This window comes from Spermophilus citellus (genome assembly GCF_964194105.1).
Source record: "Spermophilus citellus genome assembly, chromosome: 3".
In the NCBI taxonomy this organism is placed as follows: Eukaryota; Metazoa; Chordata; class Mammalia; order Rodentia; family Sciuridae; genus Spermophilus; species Spermophilus citellus.
This window is the reverse complement of record NC_138184.1, coordinates 71,653,547-71,679,573: the sequence shown is the minus strand read 5'-3', so window position 1 is coordinate 71,679,573 and position 26,027 is coordinate 71,653,547. Positions and strand designations below refer to the sequence as shown.

The window sequence follows — 26,027 nt, the reverse complement described above, 5'->3', positions numbered from 1 at the left end:
ACTTTTATATAGTGTCCCAGGTGCTCTAGAGAAGTTTTTTGATCCTTCTAACTTATTGCATGTATGTGTCTCTGTAGTTTCACATTTCTCTTGTCAGAGGAGAAAGTAGCTTTTCCTTCAGCAGGGTGGATATTTGAATAGTACGTGCCTGACTGAAAGGGATGGCCATTCTGTTTCTAGAAAGTCACCTGGGGGCTGGGGATGTGGCTCAAGCGGTAGCGCGCTCGCCTGGCATGCGTGTGGCCTGGGTTCGATTCTCAGCACCACATACCAACAAAGATGTTGTGCCCGCCAAAAACTAAAAAATAAAGATTAAAAAATTCTCTCTCTCTCTCTCTCTGTCTCTCACTCTCTCTTAAAAAAAAAAAAAAAAGAAAGTCACCTGGGATTGGCAGTTTTTCATGCTTCTGAGGCTCTTTAGGTTGGAGTGGTCAGAATTGTGCAACTCTTCTCCAGGCCTTCCTGACAGATATTGGAATAGTATCCTCTCCTTGAGTGGCCTGGGGCAGGGCTGCTTTGGAAGCCCTCAGGTGATGCTTGTCAGGTGCAATGATCTCAGAGTCTACCAGGAGGGCCTGAGTCCCTGTGCCACCACAGAGTAGAGAACCTTGGTATAAGTGTGTGAATTGCATGATTAAAATGAGGAAACTTGAGGAACAGAATTGTCACCATTTCTTTTCGTGAAACTTTTGATCCCTTCATCACATTTTGTTGCTAGCTGTGGGTTAGCAACATGATTCATGGTTGTTTGAGAATTTAGGTATTAGTGACCAGATATGTCTCTTTAATTTTTTTCAACTTACTTTTTTATTATTATAAAGTTAAATACACTTTTTGGTGTAATTCTAGGAGTTTTGACAAGTGCATAGAATCATACAATCAGTACCACAATTAATATAGAATATTTCCCTGGCTTCCCACATACTCTCAAGCTGTCTCTTTGTAGTCAAACTCCTAATTTGTATCTGCTGAAGGGTACTAGAATTTCCTATCAGTGGAGCCAGTGATAGCCTTTGAACCTGGCTTCTGTGACTTGGCATATTTATCCATGTTGATGCATATGTCTTTAGGCCTTTTGTTCTGCTGAGTAGTCGCTACCAGTGTCACTCCATTCTTACATGAGGGTCACTGATGCATTTCCAGTGTTTCATTGGCAATATAGTTGCTCTGAGGCTGCCATGAGGATAGTGTGATCCTTGGGATTGATTTCTCTTAGGTAAATACCTACGATGGGATTGCTGGGCCAGATGACAGTTGTGGTTAACTTGGATTGCCCTGGTGCCTTTCTTACTAATTTGGTGGCCGTGAACTGTGTGTCTGTCCCTTCAGCGAAACCACATTACCTTGATATCTTTAGAAGGTATAAATCCTCAGGCTTTGTTCTTTTCTTTTTCTTTTTTTTTTTTTTAAAGAGAGAGGAGGAAGAGAGAGAGAGAGAGAGAGAGAGAGAGAGAGAGAGAATTTTTAATATTTATTTTTTAGTTCTCGGCGGACACAACATCTTTGTTGGTATGTGGTGCCGAGGATCGAACCCGGGCCGCACGCATGCCAGGCGAGCGCGCTACCGCTTGAGCCACATCCCCAGCCCCAGGCTTTGTTCTTTTCAAAGAATATTTTTGGCTACTTCAGCTCCTTTGTCTTTTTATTAAAATCTGCTAATAGGATTTAAAAACAGTATGTTGATTCCTATTAAATTTTTTGATTGGACTAGTGCTGAATCTGTAGATTTAATTTGAGGAGAATTGACATCCCAACAATATTGAGTCTTCTAAATTATAAATAGTCTAACTCTCCATTTATTTACATGTTCTTTGATGATTTTCATCAATGGTTGGTAGTTTCAGCACATAAATTTTGCTTATTTCGTGTTTTGGCACTATTATGAGTAGTACATTGGTTTCAATTCCAATTATTCATTGCTAGAATGTAGAGAAAATTTATTATTTATATAGTGACCTTGTGTCCTGTCATTTTGCTAACTTATTAGGTTTGGTAGTTTTTCTGTAGATTTTTAAAAATTTTCTGTGTATCGAGTCAAGTAAACTATAAGTAAAGATGGTGTGGTTTCTGTCTTTCCAACCTGGATATCTTTTTTTTTTTTTTTTTCATGTTCTTACTTAACTGCCCTGGCTAAAGCCATTATTGAATAGAAGTGATGAAAACAGACATCCTGTTCCTCATCTCAGGAAGCATCTACCTCTCACTGTTGAATGTAATGTGAGCTATGGGTTTTTTGTAGATGCCCCTTATCAGTTTGAAAAAGGTCTTCTCTGTTCCTGGTTTGTTCCTGTTTTTATCATGAAAGTTTGTTGGATTTTTTTCCAAAAGCCTTCTGTATCTATTGACTTCATCATTTGATTTTCTTCTTAATTTGTCAATATAGTTAATTATGTGATTTTTTTAAAAAAAAAATTCTTGGGATAAGTCCTACTTGGGTACTACACACACACACACACACACACACACACACACACACACAGTCTATATCCCATATATATGTATGTTTATGTATCCCTTTTTATATGTGAATGGTTTCCATTTGCTAAGAAGGTACTATTTAGAATTTTCGCATTTGTGTTTGTGAGAGATATTTTATAGTGTGTGTGTGTGTGTGTGTGTGTGTGTGCGCGCGCGCGCGCGCCCACAGTCATTGCCTGGTGGTAATGTCATGGTATTAATGTCTCATAAAATAAGTTGGGAAGTGTCCTCCTTGAGTTTTTTAATAGAATTGTTGTTTTTTTCTTACTCAGTAGTCATCACCAAAGAAGCCCTCTGAACCTGGTGTTTTCCTTGTGGGAAAGTTTGTAATTACAGAGTTGATTTCTTGAATAGCTACGGGGCTAATCAGACTATTTTGATGGCTTGTGACCTTTAAAGTGCTGGTCTGTGTTGTCTAGACAGGAGTTAATGGGCATTAGGCTATCCATGTGTTCCTCATGGTTCTTTACTGTCCACAAAGCACTGATCAGTTGGGTTTGTCCTAGGCTGTTTGTCAACAGTGATTGTCTATAGGTCACTTCTGCAATTTTGTCTTCTTTCCCCAGCTGGAGCTTCCACACTTCCTTGGCAGGTTAACCCTCAACATGTGTGGCCTGTGGCAACTTGCTCTGTATTTTCATGGCATGGCTCTTTTACAGAGACTAATGTCTTTGTGCTTCTGAGCTTGTGCTCTCTAGCATACATGCTGGCTGGGCTCTGCCAGGGAGGAGTCTGGAGCCAGAGGGTAGGCAGCCTATCTGCCCAGCCCTGACACTGGCCCCACAGCCCAGGTGCTGACCTGTGGTTAGACCGTGTGTCCTTACAGCTGAGAGCACCACACATTGCTAATTGGTTGGCTACCTTGCCAGCCCTTGCTGATGGTTCCAGGGCCTGACGTCCTGGTGAGTGACTTTCCCACACTGATGCGGGCACTTGAGAGTAGAGGCGTCTCTTGGCAACCTGTTTGAAGACAACAGCCAAACCATGGCAGTTGGAGTTCCTGCTCACCATCCTCTGCAGTCCTCATCAGAGATGCATCTTCCTTCCTCCGTGCAGTCCATGGTGAGTCTGCTTCCTCGCCAGAATAGAGCGAGGGCAGAGGAGCCTATGTCAGTGCGGAGAAGTTCTGGCACACCTTGGGTCCTGCACAGCAAAGCATTTATGTTGAGTCTCAGCTTCTTCATGTGTCTTCAGGCCCCAAGTATTTCTCCCATCCATGGCTCTAGGCCTCTGTAAGGGCTGTGGGCTCCTGGTGGACTCCCAGGAGAAGCTCTGTAAGGGCTGTGGGTTCCTGGTGGACTCCCTCTGGCTGGTGAGCCCCACTGTTTCTTGTCTGTTTTAATCTCTTCATGCGTGTTTATTGTCAAGTGGGTAAAGCTAACCTTTGCTTAGAATCTCAGGGGGGACCCTCTTCTGGGTTGCATTGTGTCCTCTAAAAAGCCATTAGCACTTAATGCTAATCTCTAATACTTCAGAATGTGACCTTATTTGCAAACAGGGTTTCAGATATTGTTAGTTAACATGTGGTCATAGTGTGGCAGGGTGGTTGTGACTGGCATTCTTATAAGAAATAAGAGAGGGAGAAAACACCAAGTGAAGATTGGACTGGTGCTGCTATAAGCCCAGGGAGCCTGGACCACCAGAAGCTGGAAGAGGCAAGGAAGGATTCCCTAGAGCCTCCAGAAAGAACTGACTTTGAATTTTTTTTTTTAACTTTTGACCTTCAGAATTGTTAGACAATAAACTTCTGTTTTTTAAAGCCACCCACTTTGCTGTTCAGTCATGTGTTAATGGGGACACATTCTGAGGAATGTGTCATTAGGTGATTTTGTTGTACAAACATCAGTTGTGCTACATTAAGATGGCCATGATGCCACTAGGTGATAGAATCTTGTGCCTATTATTGGCATGTTTGTTCTCATTGGTGCATTTCTTTGCTTTGTTACTACAGCTCCTTCTAGATAGGTGGTCTGTGTGCCAGAATGGGCTGGACAGCATCTTCCATTCATCTGATACTGAGTTAGCCAGAGAGTGAGGAAAGGAATGGCAAGGTCAGGTGTGAACTCTGTCCCTGCGGCCAGTGCACGGCTGGTCTTATACACTTCATAGTTGCCTGTTTCCCTATGACTTGTTGTGCAGAATTTTGCTTTTTCCCTTTGGTGGTTATCTTGGTTCCCTGTTAACCCTTCTTGCCTTTTCTGTTCTTTGATTTAATTGATCTGATTGTGTAGGCAGGGCAACGACATAGTTGGAGACTACAGCCAGGCCAGGCCCAACCCTTCCTGGCTTTCTCAGACTGGTGTCTTTGTGAAACTTTAGCTCTCGAAGAGCCAGCTTTAATATGTCTGGCTTCCTTTCTCCTACAGTCTGAATTATGAGAATGTTAAAGGATCTCTTGGAAGATGGTTTATCATTAATTTCTGTTGAGTTGTTCATAGTTAATCGGAATCAGATTGAGAAGAGATGTTCCAGATCTTCTGTGTGCCCAGGCTTTTTGTCATGCCATGCTTAGGGGAGTGGCTGAGGACATGGGCAGCTGGTCAGTGAGGTATAGAGTCACTGGTCCTCCACAACTGGCAGATTTCTAGCAGGTCTGTAGCGGGTGTAAGTGAGGTAACAAGAAAAGACATCTAAGCACCTGGGGGAAATTAACAGCAGGGGGCCACCTCTCTGAGGCTGTGGGTTTGGCCAGGACTAATGAGAATCTGCTTTGTGTTGTAGTATTTTAACCACATCAGTATCGAGGACTCGCGGGTCTACGAGTTGACCAGCAAAGCTGGGCTGTTGTCTCCATATCAGATTCTCCACGAGTGCCTTAAAAGGTAGGGTGGGAGGTACTTTTTGTCCTCAATCAGGTCATGGGAGCTCCTGGGCATCCATGTCCTTGCTGGCTATTTGGGGTGAAGTCACTGCCAGTTTTCCCTGGGTTCACAGGAACCCTTTACCCATGGATGTCAGGCAGAGCCCCATGGGATTAAATTAGGTATATGGAGAAGTTCCTTTTTGTCAGTTAGGAAACACTTTGGGGAGAGGTTGGCCTTTTCTTCAGTCTTTAACAGGCTTTTCCAAAGAGCTCTCCTCCCCAGAAGCTGCCATTTTGTCCCTACAGTTGATACCCCTTGTTGTCTTTGTTTTCTCTTGAAGAAACCATGGAATGGGTGACACATCCATCAAGTTTGAAGTGGTTCCTGGGAAAAACCAGAAGAGTGAATATGTCATGGCATGTGGCAAGCACACAGTGCGCGGATGGTGTAAGGCCTTTTTTCCCCTGCTTCCCACATAGGCTGATAATATTTTCAGATAACTGCTGGGGAATGATGCCAGATTTTGTGGTCTTATCCTCCTTTCTACATGGCTTGGCCCCTCTGACATTGCCTTGAATATCAGTCCTGAGCCACAGCTGTTCGTGTTGGCTGCACATATTTGCCTGAGGTTGGACTGGTGGCTGTCCTGCCTGTATGTCTTCTTCCTTTTCTACTCCTCTCTTCATCTAGCCCCTATCCATGTGGTGGGAGAAGGGACCAAACTCTTGGAGCAGCAGGCAGAGGTTCCCATCTACTAGCTGGCTACCACCTACCCCACTGTATTCTGATCTCTGTGGGTACTACCTGTAGTCTGCTCACTTTGCATCTGTTTTTTTTTTTTTTTTTTTGGTGTGGTATTGGGGATTAGATTCCCAAGGGCCTTCTACCACTGAGCTTCATCCACAGTTCTTTTCATATTTTATTTTGAGACAGGCTGTCATCAAGTTGTCTTGAACTTGTAGTCCTCCTGCCTTAGCCTCCTGAGTTTCTGGGATTGTAGGCATATGTCATTATGCCTGGTTCTGAAGTAACCAGTTTTCAAAGCTAATTTAAGCTGGGCATGGTGACACACCCCTGTAGTTTTAGTTACTAGGGAGACTGATCAGGTAGAATTGCTTGAGGCCTTGAGTTTTGAGACCAGTCTGGGCAAAATAGTGAGATCCCATCTTAAAAACCAAACAAAGCAAAATAAAAACATCTAACTAATTGTAAAAGAAAACTACTATAAACACAAATTAGTTTTATATGGATTAGAAGTAGTATACAGTGGGTCTGAGAAATTACAGAACCACATTTAAACCCATGTGTGCCCTGCTGCCTCTGGGATTTCCCTGTACCCTGCAGAATGTAGTCACCACTGAGACAGGCCCCTGAGCAGGCTGGGTAGGCATGAGCCACTTGGTTAAGCTGTTGGGAAGTATCATTGATCTGTCTGGAAGGTCTAGGAAAGGCCTTTTGCTGGATCTCCACCCCATAGCACCTTCCCTCAAGGAGCAGCATGCTTACAAGGTAGGTTGCTGCTAATCTGTTTGTCAGGGAGTAGGATGGAGGATGGAGACTTCTCAGCTGCCTGGCCTGGGTACACACCCTTACCTGGATTGTCTAAGGTCATACTCTAGGCAGCAGCTATTGCTTGGTCACAGGACTGTGACTCTTGGGTACCCAGAAGTGGAACATTGCCTACTGTCCTATAGAATGCTCCAGCTGGTCCCTGGGGAAGTGTGGAGGATCAGTGACTTCTATTTGTGTGAAGTGGCCACGTGAACACTGGGTGTTTCACATCCAGATTCCCTCTCTTTACCTTTGCTCTTCCTCTTAACAGGTAAGAATAAGAGAGTTGGGAAACAGTTAGCTTCTCAGAAAATCCTTCAGCTGCTGCACCCACATGTCAAGAACTGGGGGTCTTTACTTCGCATGTATGGCCGTGAAAGCAGCAAAATGGTCAAACAGGTAACTGGACCCCTTGTCAGATCCTAGGGTAATTCCTCTGCTTCTTTGCCTCATGCCCTAGAGCTTGCATCTGGGGTCTTGCTGTCCGAGGGTCACAGTTTGGCAGCACTGCTCTTGCTCATGACTGCCTCTCTGCTGTGTCATGCCTGTGACCATATGGGTAGGAGGTAGGGTCATCTAAGCCATCTTCAGGGGACATGGGCTGAGCCTCGCTTTGTGGCTTTGGGGGAGGTGACTGAAGTGAGAGACAAGGCTACAAGGCCAGGCATAAGATGTAGACCATGCATGCCCCATTGCTGAGGTTTGTGAAGGATTGAGAGCCAGGCCCTCAGCCCTTCCCAGGGCAGTGTCCTCTTGTGCTTAGTTCAGGACTTCCAGCAGCCTGAAGAATGTATGTGTCATGTGTTTCGTTTCTTTAGTTTTTGCCAAGATTTTAAAATTTAAAACAGTGCCCAAACCTAAGGGGTGGAGGGGAGGTACTGGGAGGTGTTGACATTTTCTATTTTTATACCTAATGTTTACAGAAACCATCAGGGTTGTCAGAATCCCATTTAGTTAAGGGGTAGTGGGTTGGTGGCTGCAGGTAGGATGACCCTGAGGGTTGTGTTGAGTCTTCATGCCACCCTTCCTTGGACTGAACCAGCAGCCGGGAACAACACAAGAACCTTGAGACCATGGTCTTGGTCCTGTCCTTGCTCTGGTCATGACAAGGCAGAGTCCAAGAATTACATGGATGCATTAATGACCTAAAGGATATCTGATTATTTTGTATCCCCCCTACCCCCTACCTGTGGTGCTAAGGCTCAAACCTAGGGCCTCTTATGCTAGGCAAGTGCTCTATCACTGAGCTATACTTCCCACCCCAGGGTAGACATTTTAGGAAAATGAGTTCAAATGTAGGTTAAATTTGCCTTTGCTGTGCATAGTCCTGGGCTAAGACTGAGGGAAAGAAGGCAAGCATTGCTTTGGCTGTGGGTGGAAACCTTTCTCAGCTGGAAGACAGTAGGCCCAGCCTGACACAGCCAGGAGGAGCTGACACAGTGCAGGAGGAGCTCTGGCATCTCAAGGCACAACAGGTGTCCTTGGCCATAGCCTCTCAAGACAGCTTATTCTGCCTACTGTGCAAGTTGTGGGAATATAGAGAGCTCAGTTCTGGGGATGTATCTGGCTGGCAGTGTGCTATCTCCATAGGTCACTGTTCTGAGGGCTTCTGGCACAGCAAGCTCCTGGCTTCCTGTTCTGCCCATTGTAGGAAGTGTAGCTTTCTGTCCAGTGGGGTGGCATGTTCAGGGAGCTATGAACTGCTGCTTCACATTCTCTGCTGCTGTCAGCAGGCCAGGTGCAATCATAGGCAGGTGTCAATGTGTAGTTGCATGGCCACAGCTCCTGGCTGCTATGTGCCTGACAGATCCTAGTGCTTCTACCTCAAGGAATCATGAGACAAACTGCTGCTAGCAGTGGAAAGGTTATGGGCCCTAAGAGCAAGGCTTTGTTATTCCCTAGGAGACTTCTGACAAGAGCGTGATCGAGCTGCAGCAGTATGCCAAGAAGAACAAGCCCAACCTGCACATACTGAGCAAGCTCCAGGAGGAAATGAAGAGACTTGCTGAGGAGAGGGTGAGCACTATCCACAACTACTGTCCCCTCATTTACTCCTGCAAGCAGTCACTGAGCCAGTAGCATCCCTAGGGCAGCTATGGAGGAACATTAGATACTATGAACCCATTCCTGACCTCTGACACTCTGGAAATGTCTGAATCCTCCTTCCAGATGAGACTTGCTTTTCTTTGAGCTTCAATGTCATACTTTTGTAAAATAGCTTTTTTTTTTAGTTAAGGTAGAGAATCAGTAGGCCAGCCTGCCAGTGGGTGAAGGGCTCAGCCTCTGAGGACTGACTGGGTCTTCATTTGGAGCTGGGTGTTTGATGACAGGGATGGTACAACAGCTTAGGTCTCCTGAGGAACTCCAAAGGGTCACAGAAAACTGAACCTGGGCAGGGCTTTGTCCTGGTGAAGCTCCCCCCTCCCCTCAGGCAGATAGTGGTGTTCCCTGTCCCCAGGCACTGTTCATGTGATCATTTACAACCCCACCTAGACCTTCCAGGTTGCAGTTCTTTCAGCTCTGGCATCAGCCTGCACCCATGTACAAATCCTTAGGACTAGATGTCTGCTGCTTGTGGTCTGGAGATGCCTTGCTTTTGCTCTCAGGTGGGGTTAAACCTTGTATGCCTGAAACTAGCAGGGCTGACAAGCCTGCTCCTAGTTGGGAAATAGGCATTGGGGCCCAAGGGCATCAGGCCCAGGACATGGTGACATTGGGCAAGCAAAGCAAATGAAGAGGCTAGCTGAGGAAAGGGTAAACATTGCCCATGCCATCTGTGCCTTATTTTGCCCCTGCAAGTACCCATACCTGTAGCTGGGATGAGAGAGACTCGCTCTAAACGGAGGGGTGAATCCTGGCTTCTAAGATGTCACCTCACTCAAGTTCTTCACTTTTGGGTATGTGTCCTGATTGCCAGGAAAGTGATAGTACATGGTGTCCCTGGGAGATCCTCTTCAGTCCCAATCTAGCTTGCTCCTCAGGCCTTCCATATAGCTAAGCACTGCGAGCACCTGTGCCCTCTGGAGTCCAGGGGTCTCCTGATGCTGGTCTGCTGGCCTCACCCTGCCTCTCTCCTAAGCCCACCTCACTCATATCCTTGACCTTTTGTTCTTCCAGGAGGAGACTAGGAAAAAGCCTAAGATGTCTATTGTGGCATCTGCCCAGCCTGGTGGTGAACCCCTTTGCACTGTGGACGTGTGAGGGAGGCAGCCTGGGCTGGGGCAAGGGGCCATCAGCAGCACTGCCTGGGAGAATACCAGCCACCCACCGCTCACTCTGCAGCCTCAGGCCACCAACCTAAGTTAACTTCCCTGCAGCCAGTGTCTGGAACCAAACCAGAGGGTAGAGGCTCTGGTACATGGGGACAGCCATGGCCATACAGCACAACGGTCAAGCAGCAGTTCTCTTCTGGAAGCTGCTCCCAGGCCTGAATGGATGTGTTTAAGGATCAATTCCAAATGATTACCCAAGTGGAAGCTAATAATTTGGACTGATGCAGACTGCTCATATGCACCTGCTACAGGCTTTTAATGAAGGTTTTCATGAATTTTAGTATATAACACACACTGACAAGAAATGATATTCGGATGACAGTTGAGTAAGGACAGCTGAGTCCTGTGGCTGGCTCCTGATGCCAGGTGGCCCCTGTGCCCTGAGCCACTGCAGGGACCTGGTTAGAAGGTGCACATGTCCCTTACCACCTGCCTTCTGTGTTTTCCCTTTTTCTCTGAAAAAGTTATAAGAGTTAGGAATATTTCAGACCATTTTGGTTTAAAATAAACAATTTTAGCATCGAACTATTTTTCAGAGATTGCGGGCAAATCATCAAGGTAGCTATTCTCTATTTGTGACTGAAGTTGCCAGTGAGGACACCAGACCCAGTCTCTGCATCAACTTGGCCTGCTACTGGGCTTGGTCTACTCTTTGATCTTGTCTTAATGTCCTAACAGTTGCCTCCCTGGACACTGAGGCCCCTGCCTTTGTTGGCATCTGGCAACAGGTTTTTTTTACAAAGATTTTTGCACAGTTGAATCCATCTGTCCACCCATCAATTTTTAAAGCTTTTATGATATTTTAGCATTTGCAAAGAAACTTTTACAGTGAGAGTAGAAGGTAGATTTGAAATCATGCATTTAAGCAAGCGGACTTCTTTGAAGAAACAAAGGCCTTTAGTGCAGTACGCCAAGGGCTAGCTGAACACACGGTGGCTGACTCAACTTTTAGTGACAGTGGCCTCCTCGGGTTTCAAGGGCAGTTCCCCTGTATAGCCAGGTCCAGTGTCCAGCTGGCTTTTCAACTTGTCACCTGTGCTCACGGGGTAGCCTCTCTGAGGGTAGATTTTTCTGTCTGAATTAGCATGTGTGTGTTCAGGACCCTGGTGGTGGTGGCCAGCAATTGAACTGTCCCCAGCACCTGTTCAGGGGTCATGTGCTCACTGGACACCAGAGCCCAGCACTGGGCTGTATCCTCATGTTCCATGACATGTCTCCTATCATATCCCTGCAGTCAAGAAGGCATTTGTCCTGGAGACAGAATGTCATCTGAGTTGCCCACACTGTATCCCTCCCTCACACCTGTGTGACTGAGGTTGACTTTTGTGTTGACCTTGAGGGGAAAAAAAAAAACACCAAAATCAAGTTGCTGTAATTAGACACTTGCTTCTGTCTTGCCTCCTGTCTGCAGCTGTGAATAGTCATTTGACCATGACTGTTGCCCTTGAAACGGCCAGATTGACCATTGTGAACCAAAGCTTTGTGCATACATTAGCCTAGAAGACAGTGAGCTTCACTGGGCTGGTCTGTCCCAGATGCCACCACAGCAGGTGCTGCCACACAGTTGTGGTCTCTAGTGTCCTCCCTCTGCTACACATGGGCACAAGCCCTGTATGCACACAGCTGTACTGTGGGGCCTGTGCCAATGCTGCTTCTGTGCACTAGGCCACAGCTGTTTGAGTGAGCCTCAATGGTCTGAACACATAAAGCAAACTCTAAAAGGGAATGGCTGGTATTTATTTCTTCTGGGCATGGGGGTGGAATGACATTGTGGACCCTCAATTGGCCGGACTCCAGCCCCTTGTGGGCTGCAGTGCCTACTAGTAGACACATCTGTCCTTGTTAGGGGGTTAGCAGCAACCTGGTATGTATAGCCTTTGGTCACTGTATGGAGGTGGCCTTCTTCCTGGGTTGAGGGTCAGGTTGATTTTGGGAGCAATTAGGATCTTTTCCTCAGGTGCAGGGAGGAATTCTGCTTGCATACTCTGGAACATCCTGTTGATGCTTGGTCTTGAGGCTTGTGTGTCTCTGCCTCTCCAAGCATAAAACCTAACATCCTATTAAACAGCAAGCTTTGCACTGTTCAGGGCCTTGGTGAGCTCCTTTGGCAAGCCATGCAAATAGAGGCTCAAGGGTCAGACTAAAATGAAGGGCAGAAATTCCCAGGCAGCTTGGATAGGGTTGAGATATTTCACTCACCCTGTCCCTTTGCACGCACAGAATGAGGCAGAGAGGAGTCCCTGTTTACCAAAGTTCTTCACAAACACCCTGAATTCAGCAGTTGTTTATTCTGGTCCTCATAGCCTGGCTGTTCCAGAAGGATGGGGTGAGGGATGGACAGGCCATAGAAGTCCAGTTGTCTTCTGAGCCATATCATGGTTATGTTGGTCCTGGCAAGGCAACTAGGCCTTGTGCCCTGTGATTGCTCTTCTAAGCGTCTTGAGACAAGCAAGACTGCGGGAAGCCCCCTAGCTTCTGCCCCCACGATAAGCCCTGTTCTGGAAGAGCTGGACCCTGCAGTTTCCAGGGCCTAGGATGAAAAGGAGGCCCCAATTTCCAGTGTGGTATCATTAGCGGGCTCTTGTGAGGGCTGGGCTAGAGGGCCTTGGTGCTCTAGGACTCCTGTACTATTGGGGTGTTCCACCCTCTCGAACAGAATGAGCATCTCACAGTGTGGGGTTTGTGGGAACAGGTCCACGGCCACAGCTTTGACTGGTCGGAAGGGGATGCCCTTGACCCGGTTAGACGGGGCCCTGCAGAGGCTGTAGTGGGAAAGGAGTGCCAAAGTCAGTCCTACAGGACTAGCCAAGGACTCCTGGGGGAGGCAGAAGAGTGCTGGGCCCCGGACCACCCCAGATCCCTGTTTTAACACTCACTCCACAAAATTGCCCATGGCTGCCCGGGGGTTGCATGAGACATACAGGAGCCGCTTGAGGTTCTCAGCTCTTCGGATGGCAAGGATCACCTTGGAATCTGAGAAGGCACAGATATAGGCTAGGTCCCCAGACCTTAAACTGCACAGCCTGGCAGGCCACCTGCCATCTCCCCAAGTGTATGTCACTTACGCAGGCCAGCTCGCGGTGGGTCCAAGATGGCCACAAGTTGTTGGGAGGCCAGTCTGCACACCAGAGTGGGCACCAGGTCCTCGGCCCTCCCACAGTGGAATTCAACGTTGCTTAGCTCTGAAGATGCACCATTGTTGTCAGTGGGCCTGGGATAATCTCCCCCATGGGTCCAGCCCTGAGTGGCACCATAAGGCTCTTTGGAAAGCACTGGCCAAAGAGTTTCTTCTGTCCTATTGGGTACCTTCAGAACTGGAGCATGTGGGTCTACAGGTTCCTTTTGGGCCCCTCTGCCCCCCAACAGGTCCTCAGAGCCATGGAGTATGTTATAGGTACAATGGTTGAGGTATAACCAGGACCACCAGCCTGCTGCATGGGCTACAGACTCTCACCATTGGCATGGGCATTCACCCGGGCATCCTCCACAGCCTCCTGGCATAGCTCAATCCCAATGACTCTCTTTACCTTCTGAAATGGAAAAAGGGCCAGATGATGGCTCCCTGTCTGAGGCAAAGTGGGCAGCTGAATCAGACTGGGTCTGGGACCTGGGAAAGGACTGAGCCTTCAAGTTGTAGAGGTCAGTGGGAGTAATGGGGGAGGGTGGAGAGTTGAGAGGGCAACCTCAGCTGGGTCAGGAGGGCTTACCCAGGCAAGGGCCAGGCCAATGGTACCGGTGCCACAGCACACATCCAACACTGTACTTTCCTTGTCCAGCTGGGCCCAATCCTGGATGACTGTGTAGAGCACCTCAGCTGCAGATGTGTTCACCTGGAAGGTGGCCATGGCACACTCAGTGGAGGCCTCCCTTCCTGGGGCAGTCCCTGACCCCAGAGGCAGGCCTACCACCCCACACACCTAGGTTCCCAGCTCCATCCTGCTGAGACTTTCAGGGTCTCAGTGACACGCTGGCATCATGCCAATAATCTTACCCAGTCTCTTGACTTTAAAAACCAAATCTGTGCCAATGTGCACAACCCTAACCACACCCCCAATTATAAGAAGCATTTCTCTAATTAATGGATTTGTATGGCCCTCTCAACCTCATCCAGCTCCCCGACTACAGCCTCCAATGGCTTCCTTCGCCCATGCCAGTAGAGCGTACATCTACCTCCCATGGGAATTCACAAAAGAGCCCTAGAGTCCCTGACTCTTTATCTCGCAGCCCCACCTCTGGCCTTCCAGCAGGTCCTGCCAAGCCTGACTCCAAAATAGGGTCTTTACCTATTCTAAGTCTCCATACCTCCTAAAAGGTCTCTCCAATGTCAGCAAGAATGAGGGTAAAACTATTCTCTAGCCCAAAGACCACTGAGGCCTCCTCCTTGCCAAGGCCTGGGTAGTCCTATGGTAGTAAAATGTGCCTGTTCCTCAACCTCTCTGTGATGAGAAGGGCCATCACCACGTATATCTATGGGTTACAAGTATCAAATCGGGGACCAACAACCACTTTCCCACCCCAGTCTTCCTGTGGCTCCCCAACCTAGATGCTTTCCCCAGATATCTGCAAGACTAGCTAGTTTTTTATTGCCATCTAGTCCACATTATCTCCAACATGCTCTGATGTTGTGTCAGGCCTCCCATTCTTATGTGCTTGTGCCACACCTACCTGGAAAAAGGCATGAGGAGAGATCTGGAAGGTCAGCCCAAGCAGGTCCTCCTGAATACACCGGTCCCCAGCCACATGCTCCAGGAGTAGGCCCTCCTGGCTGGGAGTCTTTCTGTGTGTGGAGAGGCAAGTGTATCAGGGTCACCTGCTCCTGCAAGCTTCCCTCCTGTTCCCACCTGGGCTCCTCACCGCTGTCCCTCCTCCACGAAGTAAAGACAGGTCACCCCGCTGGTCCTGCCTGGTCCCTCCATGAAATGTTGTACCAAGGAGGCCTTCAGCCCTGCCAGTTCCTCATGGCTCAGTTTCTAGAGTAGGTGGTTCAAAGCCCCATCAGGTTGTGCCACAGCCACTCTCAGAGACCCTCCCCCACCAGAGCCACCCGCCTGAGACCTGGGGGTGGAAGTAGGCAATGGCCATGGCCTGGCCACGGCGGCTGGTGCGTACAGTCAGCTGCTTCCAGTGGCCTGCATATGTCTCAGGGTCATATGCAGAGTATGGGGTGGACCTGTGGGAGCCATGAACAGCCATAAGTACCCAAAGTTTGCCAACCAAGACCAGAGGGACAGCATTCCTGCTTTCTCCCCCTGGTCATCTCTCCCCTCACCCTCTCCTCATGTTTCCCAACAGCAGGCACTCCAGAACCCTGGGGAGGACCCACACCCTCTGCTCCCAGGTGCTCTCAAAACTTCCCAGGGGCCGAGTCCCAGCATCTCACCGTATGAATTCCTGGAAGGATTTCACCACCCGTTTCGTGGCTTCAGGGATATGCACTGTGTCAAAGGGGGCTGCTACAGCACACGTCCCACCCTTGTATTTGCCAAGTCGGCAGCCAACAGTGTTATCTTCCCCATCCACTCCAACGCCAACCAGAAACTCACACTTATTACGATACTCAGTCTGTGGGGACAGAAGGCAGAAAGAAGCAGCCAGACCTTACCCTGGCTATCTAGCACTTGTGTAACACAGCAGCAAGAGCAATACCCCAACTTCCCCACAGAGGCTGGCAGTTGAAAAACAAGACAACTACTGGTCACATGATGAAACCAGGAAGAAACAAAATAGGAAGAGAGAAGAGCAAAAAGAGTTTTTAAAAAACACAGGATGGGCTGGGGTGTATGTTGCTCAGTGATATGGTGCTTGCCCAACATGCTTGATCCCCTGGGTATGGTCCACAGAACTGCAATCGCTGCCCCTAACACAGGATAGGGGCTTGTGGCCATCCCAGTCCCGCCTGACCTGCTGGGGTGATGGCCTGACCCCCTCCAGTGGGCAGCAGGCCTTGTTGTGCTTGTGCCTCTGTGTGAGCAGCCAGGGCAGCAGTGTGCGATTGGTGTTTCCAATTTCCCTGCAGGATGAAGTAGATCTGTGGTTTCAGTCAGACCACTGCCCCCACCCACATTGGAATACTTCCCAAAAGCCCAAGCTCCTGGGTTCCTCCCTTGAGACCTCACTATTGCCACTGATAATCACAGGAGACTTACTGGCCACCACCCTGACAGCTCAGATCCCATGGTGTATATCACTCATAGGGCAGGCAGCAGAGTTGAGTTCTGGTGCTGAGTGTATCCTGCCCCAAACTCACTTGGCAAGCCTTTGCAGCACCTGCTCACACTCCAGCCGCTTTCGCTCCAGCTGCTCAGCATAGGGCACTGTCCAAAGAGGGGTCACCACATCAGCAACTCGCATTGCTGGTGGCTCACCCTCTTGCTGCCTCTTCCTGGCCATGGGGTCTGCCTTGGGGCGGGCCAGGCGCACGCTGAGTGGGCGGCCTTTCCAGAGGGCTCCATGTAGCACCCGAAGGGCCTTGTCCCGCTCAGCAGCACTGCGAAAGGTCACAAAGGCACAGGGTGGTTGCCCAAAGAGTTTTGTTTTATGGGGCTGGAGGCCAAAGCGGCCCAAAAAACGTCGGACATCGCTGAAGCTGGCATGTCGAGGCACATTCTGCAGCTCTAGCTTGAAGATCTCTGAGGTGAACAAGTCATCCCTGATGTAATTGTAAAGCCCAGGTTGAGGACCAGAGCCTGCAGCAGTCCTAGGCCCCTCTTTCTCCTCCTGCTTCTCCCGGGGTAACGGGGCTTCAGGGCTGTCCAGGACATTGCTGCAACGCTGGCTGCAGACCTCCATGGGCTCTGAGGCCTGTGTGGACAAACAGCCAGACTGAGAACCAGATCCCGGGGCCTTACATCCCCTTCCCTAGGATCATTTTTCCAACACCCAGGCCCTCAGCCCACCTGCACCTAGCCCCACCCCAACAGGCTTCTCCTTTCTATCCTCCTGAGCCCACTACCATCTCCTTCCCTACCCCGTATCACCTTTTTATCCCACCTCTTCTTCCAGGGGATTCCTACCCCACCCCAACTCCTCCGCATCTCCGCCCGAGTCTCCCTTCATTTTACTTCGTTGTTCGGCTTCTCACTCATCGTCGGGACAGTCAGCTGCCTGGAGTGGGCGCCACACGAGGGCCGCCTTGACGCCCAATCTTGGGCCTGTCACACAAAAGGTGCTCAGAAAGCAGGTGCGACGTCGCGAGGTCAACTCTCCAGCTCTGCCCAGGAGATGGGGGGCGGAGAGGTATGTCGGGGATCGAACCTCCGGTGTTCAGAGCCTCGTTTCGGGCACGGGGCTGCACCACCCGCCAGCCCACCAGGGGCCCGTGGCAGCCGCTCGCTTCGCCAGCCACTCTCCAGTCAGCCAGCGTGTATCTCCGGGCCGCGTTTCTCTATGGTCTTGGCTTCCGGTGACGACATCAAAACGCGCCATGTCAAATCCTCAAGCCAGTCCCTTTCACCAGCGCCAGAGCGCGCGCGCGGCCGGTGGACGGAAATGTGCGCGGGGGCCGTCGGGAGAGCGCGCTGCTCTGGCTGACTGGCTGGCTGGGCATGCGCCGCGGGCGTTTTGGCGGGAAGCACAGGGTGGGCGGGACAATGAGTGTCCGCTTCCTGCGCCAATAAAGCTGCACTGGTTTTGAATCGCGGCGCGTTTCCCGCCGCCGGGGTCAGGGGTTGGGGTTCGGGTCGCGGGGCGGAGGGAGGGAAGAGCGGGCAGGCGGGAGGCGCCGGCGCCAGACGCGGAGGAAAGAAGCTACGACTAGTCGCCTAGAGGCCTCGGAGTCAGTGAAGACCGAACCAGTCGAGCTGCCGCCGCCGCCGCGTTCCCATGGCGGCCGCCCAGGTGCGGCCTGGCCCAGGCGGGGACTGGGCGGGCGGGGGCCAGGGGGCTGGGGCCGCTATCGGCGGCCACGTGGGCGGCCCGTGCCTCCGCCACCAACCCCCGCCGGCCTGTGGAGCTAGGGGCCGGAGCGCGCGGGGCCTGGGGGCTCGAGGCCTGTGGAGTCAAGGCTAGCGGGATCTGGGGGCGTAAGCTTGGTTCGCGCGGGTTGGAGGGCGCTCGCGTGACCTTGGGGTGGGCCGGGAAAAAGCCATTGCCACGCAGGGCGGTCCTGCTTGCCCGGTATAGGGGCAGGAGACCGGTTTCCTCCGGCTCGGCCCACTGGTGGGCTTTCCACTGGGACAGTATTCTTCCATCCCGTCGCCCACGCAGCACTTCATTCATTCGGTCCTTAGGTCTGGAACCGCCGCCGGCCTCCGTGGCGGAAGCTCGTGTTCCAACGAGGGGGACGGGTCGTGGACACGCCGACCCAGGGCGGGGGCGGCTTTGTTGGCTGCTAGTGTCTGGTCGGATGCCGGCCGCAGCGGAGCCGCAGTGCTGTGAAACCAAAGGAAGAACAGCGAAGGGCTTATGTTTTCTTTTCCTGTTTGAGTCTAGTAGTGAGTCTGGGGTTTTTTCTGTATCGTCAAGGCATGTGTTTTGTAAAACTTAAAACTTAAATGTGATAATTTGTGCTCTATAAATCTTTGAGTTGGTTCAGACCCTTATGACTTTGACTTGTGATTTTCTTAGAAACCTATCAACTTAATTTTCCAAGCCATGATAAAGTTTTTGGCAGAATTGTGAATTCCGTGTAAATACTAGTAGTCTATAGCAATCTTTTGTCTTTTTAGTAAGAGCTTGCATGGATATCCCTTAGTGAAAACTCTTAGATTTGCATTTTGCCATAAGGCTAACATTTGCTGAGTTCGTCATTGTGTCTTTTGATCTTCACATGGCAGGTATCATTATCTTCATTTTACCGGTGAGGAAACTGGGGCTCAAAGGGATGAGGGAGTTTCTTCTAGGCTACTCCTCAAGGAGCCACAGACAGTCTGCATGGTTCTGATTGATGTTTGTGGATTTGGGGGAGGGGTGCTGAAATCCAGTGTCTTGCTGCACACTTAGTGCTGTGATTTTGTGGAGTTGGATGTAAATGCACATTTTTGCTGATGTGAAAGTCTGTGAGCTTAAATTCTGATTTGGGGTGAGGCCTGTCCTTGTTTTCCGGATGCCATTCACTATTGGGGATGCCTGCTGTGGGCCAGGTTCTCCAGCCTGCAGCATCACCTCTTTGCATCTTCCTGCACAGGACCCTCATCAGGACCATGATACCTCTACTGAGAATGCAGATGAGTCCAATCACGACCCCCAGTTTGAGCCTATAGTTTCGCTCCCTGAGCAAGAAATTAAAACGCTGGAGGAAGATGAAGAGGAACTTTTTAAGATGTAAGTATGTTCATGTCACTGGAGGGAAAGTTATCTTTAGTAATGTGGAAGTTATGGTTTTTGTGAGCATCACATCTTGGCTTGGCTTGATTGTGGCTATTTGAAGTGTTACCAGAGATAGGTTCTGTTGACAATAGAAATGAGATAGATGAAACAAAATATGAGCACACACATGCAAGGATTTAATTTACTTTCAACCAAAAGGAGAAAACCTGACCTATGGAGGGACAGGCTGCTCTTTGAACAAAGGCATACATAAGCTTTTTATTGATTTTTCTGGGGTTGGGCTAAAATCTGGTAATTTTCTATTGGTATAGTTTTTGAAGATGTTTTTTCTTGTACCACACTAGGACCACCAGGACCCTTCCCTGGGTTCCTTAGCTGTCCTTACTTGCCATCTCACCTCCAGCAATCCAGTTTCCTTCCCTTGGTGGAGCTGGAAGTCTTAATTGTTTTTGCAGCATAAAGTTGTATCTTACCTGTTTTCTGTTGCTATATCAGAATACCAAAGAGTGGACCATTTACAAAGAATAGAAGTAGGGGGAGATGTAATTCAATGGTAGTGCCCCTTTCCCAGCATTATGTTAAGATATTACTTGGTGGTAGAGCACTGCCTAGCATTATGTTAAGCTGAATTAAGTTTTCAACAAAAGTTTAGGGCACATTTAAACAGTACAAACTTTGGCAGTCTGAAATTTGGGAATTCCCGACTCTTTTCATGTACAAAATAACTCTTGGAATTACAAGTGAAGATGGATAGCTTTATTTATTAGGTTTATTTGTGTGTGTGTGTGTGTGTGTGTGTGTGTGTGTGTGTTTAATTACTTTTTGGTTGGGGATTGGTTGTCTGGAAATTGAACCCAGGATACTCTACAACTGAGCTACACTTTTTACTTTTTGAGACAAGATATTAAAACGAGGTCTTACCCAAGTAACCCAGGCTGGTCTCGAATTTGCAGTCCTCAGACCATGCCTGGCTCAGGGTTACTTTTTAAAAAGTAGTGTACACACGTTAGTGGTGGGGAGGTTTTGAAGTACCCCTAGGTATGAGCTTTGTGTTTTGTGACTACATCACAGAACTACAGAGATCATAGCTTACGCCCAGAATTGCCTGAGATATTAAATTCAGTTACACTTCAGTGAAAGTAAGGTTTTAGTTTATTCCTTGTGCAAATTTGTGCCCTCTAGTCTCCACCCACTTCAGGTAGATCCAAGATACCAGGTTTGGCTATTCTGAGGTGGACAAAGGAAGATGAGAAAATTCCATCCCAAGCCATTCTTCCAGGGATTGGGGCTGGAGAAGGAAGCATGGGCAAAGAAAGCTACAGGTGCCCTTTCGGTCCTAGAGGGTGGTGGGCATTTTCCTAAAGATACAGGATTACTGGTCTCTGTTCTACCTTGGGATTGCTGTAGCCCCAGGTGGGGAGTAGCTCGTACTTGAGGTGACATGATACTTGTCACCTCCTTACCTGCCATGGGTTGAGAAGTGTTGCTATCTTGGGCAGGGCCACTTGCTCTCAGACATGAGGCCAGTTGATTGGGCCTTTTCATCTGGACCTTTGGGTTTCCTGTTAAGTAATCTTGTTTTGTTTTTTGGTAAGGGATCGAATTTGAGGGCACTCAACCACTGACATCCCTGGCCCTATTTTGTATTCTATTTAGAGAGAGGGTTTCACTGAGTTGCTTAGCACCTTCCCTTTGCTGAGGCTGGCTTTGAACTCCCCATTCTCCTTTCTCAGCCTCTCAAGCCTCTGGAATTACAGGCATGCGCCACCCACTGTGCCTGGCCTGTTAGGTAATCTTGTGAGAACATGGTATCCCTGGACTGAATTGAGGTTGGAGGAGGGTAGAGTCTTTGGTAGAAGAGAGATAGGCAGAACTGGGGGTGCAGAGGGAGGATGCTAATCTGAGCCCTCAGGACAGAACTATTGATTCACTGCTGGATCCTGGGTGCCCCTATAGGTGTGAAGTACTGTTCCTTGACAGGGAGATTCATGTCCTGGTCCTCTGGGTTGAGGGCACACGAGCAAATTTATCTCTGGGAAGACTTGGGCCTGAGAAAGACCTCTATGTGGCCATGGGATGCTATGGTAGGCTCAGCCTACTGAGGGCTTTTTTACTTTTTCCCTTTGAGGGGTCATATGTTTTTGCTGGGGAAAATGTTGAAACTATCCACATATTTTTTCATTTTGGCTGTGAAATTAAAGTGGCCTGTAATTTGTTGGCTGTGCTGCTCTTTTGGGTGGTACTGGGTGCCTAGTAGTTATTTGAGCTCAAAGGAGGGAAAGAGTGTTTGTAGAAACATGGGATCCAGTGGCACATAGCTGTGCTGTGTTTAGCACTCACTTAATGGCTTTTCTTAACAGGCGAGCAAAGCTATTTCGATTTGCTTCAGAGAATGATCTTCCAGAATGGAAGGAACGAGGCACTGGTGATGTCAAGCTCCTGAAACATAAGGAGAAAGGAACCATCCGCCTTCTCATGAGGAGGGACAAGACCCTGAAGATATGCGCCAACCACTATAGTAGGTGGCCTCTTAAGGTTGATTTTTTTTTTTTTATTCTCAGCCCCTAAGCTATGTTAGATTGACTTGGGACCTACAGGAAGTTTTTTTAGGCCCGACTTGGAACCTGGGAATGTGTTGTTACATGGAGTGCATGTTTGTGGTGTTTGTTGAATTTAAGATATGAAATATACCTTTCTTTTGGGCTCAGTGGTACATGCCTATAATACCAGCTACTAGGGAGGTGGAGGTAGAGGATTGCACATTCTAGGCCAGCCTGGGCATTTTAGCAAGGCCCTGTCTTGAAGTAAAATTATAGAAAGGGATGAGCATGTAGTTCAGTGGTAGAACACTTGGCCTAGCATGTGCAAGGCCCTGGGTTCAACCCCCAGGGCTGGGAAGGAAAAAAAAAAAGTCTTTCAAATGTGCCTTTTAACTGTGAGCTACAGTGAAGCTTAGAGAACATGGGATGTGAGGTTTAATTAGATGGGTCCTGATAGGATGGATGCAGAGCACCAGGCCAGTCTTGGGACATGGAATGAATGGGAGGGTGTCCCTACTGCTTTTGTCTGCTGACTGCCATGCAGAAGCAATTCATGCTCCTCTTGGTGGGTGCTGTGTTGAGAAGCACATGTGTCCTGGACCATCCCTTGGTAGACCTCCTAGTGCTGAGTCTGTATTTTCCAGAGCTATCTGTGTGGCTCCCAGTGTCTGGTGCATTTTATGGGCCCTTGTCAGGTGGGGAGGGTGGTTGTGAGTATAGGCCAGGCATCCAAGTGGGGTGTGGAGGAGGTACGGATGTGTAGAATGTACAGGAGGCCTGGAGACTATTATGTTGGGCTGCAGTGGATGAGATCTCTGAGCTCTAGTTTACACTGATTTGTAGGTGTGGCTGTGAATGGGGTCATGGACCCACCTGGAGTCCCTGGAGACTTCTGCCAGAGGCACAGGGGTCATTGACTGGGTGGAGATACCAGGGACAAGGTGTCTACAAGACACCTGTAGACAAGAGGCTCTCTTTAGGGGACGCTCCCTGATTGGCTGTGGGGCCCGTCTCCCTTCTTCTCCCCTCAAGTTTGCATGGGCCTAATGGGTTCAGGATAAGCATGTGTATTCTAGGCCATTGCCCTGTCTTCATGACTTAGAAGCATTTGTTATGGGACTCTGATATCAACTATTCTCATTCCTCAGTGTTCGTCTTAGACGATAGACCATGGAGTGGTCATGCTGGCCTGATTATGTGTCCTGGATGAGAGTCCTGTTTCTGGATTTCTTCCCTTCCATTGACCCCCCACCTTCCAGTCAGCCAGATTGAATGCCATTAGGAAGGGCTGGCTCCCTTGACTTTGCCCTGATGTCTGACTTTAGGCCTTGGGACTACAACACTGGGAGGCTACTACCAAGGGGCTTGGTGTGAGCAGTCACACTGGAATCAAAACTGAAGCTTGCTTTACCCATGTCCACTTTTCTGGAGGTAGGGTCATCTGTGCTGAGTGGTCTTAAGATAGTTCATTCAGGAAACCCTCAGAGATATCCTCTGGTCAGGGAGTGGGTGCCTTCCCACATTTAGGACAGTCCTAAATGTGGATGGTTTTAAGTGAATATGGACTGTTTTCAAAGAGGTTTGGGTGAAATGTAAACCCTGGGGATTTTGTCTGGGCCTGGTTCTCAGACCCCAAATTTTCTGTGTTGCCTGAAATGAGTCTTTCAGTTTGATGAGCAGAACTCTTTTTGGCTGAAGGGTTTGTGAGCTTTCCTAGGTAGTCCCCATCAGCCTCATTGGCTTTTCTCTTCAAAGTCACGCCAACGATGGAACTGAAGCCAAACGCCGGCAGCGACCGTGCCTGGGTTTGGAACACCCATGCTGACTTTGCTGATGAGTACCCTAAGCCAGAGCTGCTCGCCATCCGCTTCCTAAACGCTGAGAGTAAGTGAAAAGGAGTACCCTGGAGACCTACTGATTGTAGCATTGCAGTGCAGTGTTGCTTTTGGAGAAAAGGTGACAGTGACAGTGACTGGGAATGTTCATTGGAGAGTTTTGGCATGCTATTTGGGGGCTGTGCAGGGGTGTTTCCTCTTAGGTGCTAGTGCTGAGCAAGTGTCCATGGTGCAGTCCCAGATCTTGCTCCTCAAGCTCCAATTCCCATTGGGTGAGTGGAGCCTGAATCAAAGCTCAGGATTTCCTAACCATTGGTGCTTTTGCCAGGTTTATGGCTCCCTGAGGCTAGGTACAGTGATGTCACCTGGATACCAGCAACCTGCAGAGACCATGCAGAGGTCCGTAGATCTAGGCTGACCTCTCCTGCTTAGGGTTTTTTCGTGGATTTGTGAAAGCTGAGGAGTTAGTGGTAGCCATGTCCAGCACCCCAGTAGTTGATGGTTTGGTGGAGTGGGGCTGTCCCTCCAAGACTGTGTGGCTCCCAGTGCCTGGTGTACTTTATGGGCCCTTGTCAGATGGGGAGGATGGTTGTAGAGAATAGTCCTTGGAAAAGTCCTTCGTTGTATGAATTGTCACAGTCAGATGAAGGGAGATGGCCCCGCCCATCCTTAGGTTAAAAATTGCATAGGACAAGAGCCCTCTGGGAATCCTGGCAGACCCTCTAGGATATGTCCTTTCCACACTTGAGCTCTTAGGAATTTATCTCTCTTCTTTCCACAGATGCACAAAAATTCAAAACAAAGTTTGAAGAATGCAGGAAAGCGATTGAAGAGAGAGAAAAGAAAGGTGACACTATGCTCCTGGGTGTGTGGGGGGGGTGGCTCCTTGCAGACTCACTCTGCACCCAGCTGCAGTCCCAGGCGGGTGCTTTTTCAGTCTGCTAAAAAAACATTCCAGGAGCTGTGGCTGCCTGAATCTGTCAGGGACAGTGCAGCTGCCTGGGGACACAGGGTGCTTCCTGGGGGGGGGGGGGGGGCTCCTGAGCTCATGTTCATCATCATGGCTCACATCAGTGGGGTCCAGGTGGGCAGTTAAGTCATAATGTATGGAACCTACCAGGTGATTTGAGAATCATATCCTCATTTTCTCTTTGTAGGATTTGATCTCCTGGTTCTTAGGGGCAGATGGTGGCTGTGGTAGTAAGTGACCAGATGTCACTGAGCAGCCCAGTAAGAGTGGCCAGCAGTTTTTTCTCTGGGCTCAGCTGGGGAGATTAGTGGGCAGTGCTCAGGGATGAAGTATCCCCTGTGCTCTGGGCCTGGTGAGGAGGCAGCATAATCTGGACTTCTATTTTCTTACTGTGCTCTCCTTTTTGGTAGGACTGGGCAAAAATGATAATGCTGAAAAAGTGACCGAAAAGCTGGAAGCTCTTTCTGTGAAGGAGGAGAACAAGGAACCTGGAGAGGAGACCGAGGAGAAATCGGAGAAGCAATGAGTCGTCTTAATTTCTTTTCCTTTTTCTTTTTCTTCTTTTTCTTTTTTTAATTTTGCCCTGCCCTTCCTTTTGGGTTTATTTTTATTCTGTTATGTTTTCATAAGGACTTTATATAAAGAACTGAATTCCAACATTCAGGTTTTTTTTCTTAAGTTTTTACCTTATTGAAGATGACTTGAGAAAATCCATTCCCCAGTCATGAAAATGTACTGTGCTAACTTTCTTTTCCATAGTGGAAACACTTATTTATAGTCATCAAAAATAGTGAATAAAAAATGCATTTGAAACCTGGAGCAGATGGTAGGACTGCATGTGTGTGGACAGTACTGTGAGCACTGTTGGTCCTGGCTAGCTCCTGGGGGTGCCTGCCTGAGCCCTTTTGAGTATGCATGTTCAGGTCTGCCTGTGACTGTGATGGTGGGTCTTGATGTTGCCACGGGTTGTATCTTGGAAGACTCCTTGCCTTGCTGAGGTTGTGGGTCTTGGAGAACTTGAGCTGCTGTTGGCCACTGGAGGCATGGTGTGTCAGCCCGTGCTGGAACAGGGGCTGGTGCATGGGGCTGAGGTGTGTTCTGCCACTTCTTTAGGCCTGAACAGCTGTTGTTGCACTGTGGTGAGGAGATAGGTGTGTGTGTGTGTGTGTGTGTGTGTGTGTATGCATTTGGTTCTAGTTGGGCCCTATTGGCAGAGTGGTGGGCATAGTCCTTGCCAAGTGGGGCTTAGTCCTATATCCCTTCTGTGGGAAACCCTGTCAGATACCTCACCACTTGGAGCAAAGTATCTC

At 48.9% G+C, this 26,027-nt stretch overlaps 3 protein-coding genes across 10 annotated transcripts in view; 2 read left to right on the top strand and 1 right to left on the bottom strand.

Annotated features, from left to right (window-relative positions):
• The window catches only part of DGCR8 (DGCR8 microprocessor complex subunit), a 37,820-nt gene extending 25,989 nt beyond the window's left edge, over positions 1 to 11,831 (top strand). For all 4 annotated transcript variants that reach the window (XM_081284272.1, XM_081284274.1, XM_081284275.1 and 1 more), the window contains 5 exons: positions 5,200 to 5,300; positions 5,623 to 5,729; positions 7,105 to 7,232; positions 8,736 to 8,849; positions 9,951 to 11,831. In XM_081284272.1, the coding sequence (XP_081140398.1) occupies positions 5,200 to 5,300; positions 5,623 to 5,729; positions 7,105 to 7,232; positions 8,736 to 8,849; positions 9,951 to 10,034 (534 nt within the window). In that variant the 3' untranslated portion in view covers positions 10,035 to 11,831. The remainder of the gene's footprint in view (positions 1 to 5,199; positions 5,301 to 5,622; positions 5,730 to 7,104; positions 7,233 to 8,735; positions 8,850 to 9,950) is intronic.
• A 543-nt stretch (positions 11,832 to 12,374) lies between these two features.
• TRMT2A (tRNA methyltransferase 2 homolog A) lies at positions 12,375 to 17,503 on the bottom strand. Of its 4 annotated transcripts, none has more exons than XM_081284277.1 (12): positions 17,083 to 17,503; positions 16,353 to 16,906; positions 16,007 to 16,133; positions 15,486 to 15,667; positions 15,161 to 15,275; positions 14,960 to 15,075; positions 14,771 to 14,882; positions 13,813 to 13,935; positions 13,560 to 13,635; positions 13,171 to 13,287; positions 12,982 to 13,078; positions 12,375 to 12,867 (listed from the first exon to the last, which is right to left on the bottom strand). In XM_081284277.1, the coding sequence occupies exons 1-12, from the start codon at positions 17,137 to 17,139 to the stop codon at positions 12,636 to 12,638; spliced, it is 1,908 nt and encodes a 635-aa protein (XP_081140403.1). In that variant the 5' UTR covers positions 17,140 to 17,503; the 3' UTR covers positions 12,375 to 12,635. The 4 variants fall into 4 exon arrangements, with proteins under 4 accessions (XP_081140403.1, XP_081140402.1, XP_081140404.1 ...); XM_081284276.1 differs by having other exon boundaries at positions 17,096 to 17,503; XM_081284278.1 differs by having other exon boundaries at positions 16,007 to 16,115; positions 17,096 to 17,503.
• A 251-nt stretch (positions 17,504 to 17,754) lies between these two features.
• RANBP1 (RAN binding protein 1) lies at positions 17,755 to 25,536 on the top strand. 2 transcript variants are annotated; one of them, XM_081284282.1, is made up of 6 exons: positions 17,755 to 17,941; positions 19,230 to 19,366; positions 21,733 to 21,890; positions 23,668 to 23,796; positions 24,529 to 24,594; positions 25,128 to 25,536. In XM_081284282.1, exons 1-6 carry the CDS (start codon positions 17,927 to 17,929, stop codon positions 25,241 to 25,243), a joined length of 621 nt encoding a protein of 206 aa, XP_081140408.1. In that variant the 5' UTR covers positions 17,755 to 17,926; the 3' UTR covers positions 25,244 to 25,536. The 2 variants fall into 2 exon arrangements, with proteins under 2 accessions (XP_081140408.1, XP_081140407.1); XM_081284281.1 differs by having other exon boundaries at positions 25,125 to 25,536.
• The last annotated feature ends 491 nt before the right edge of the window (positions 25,537 to 26,027 follow it).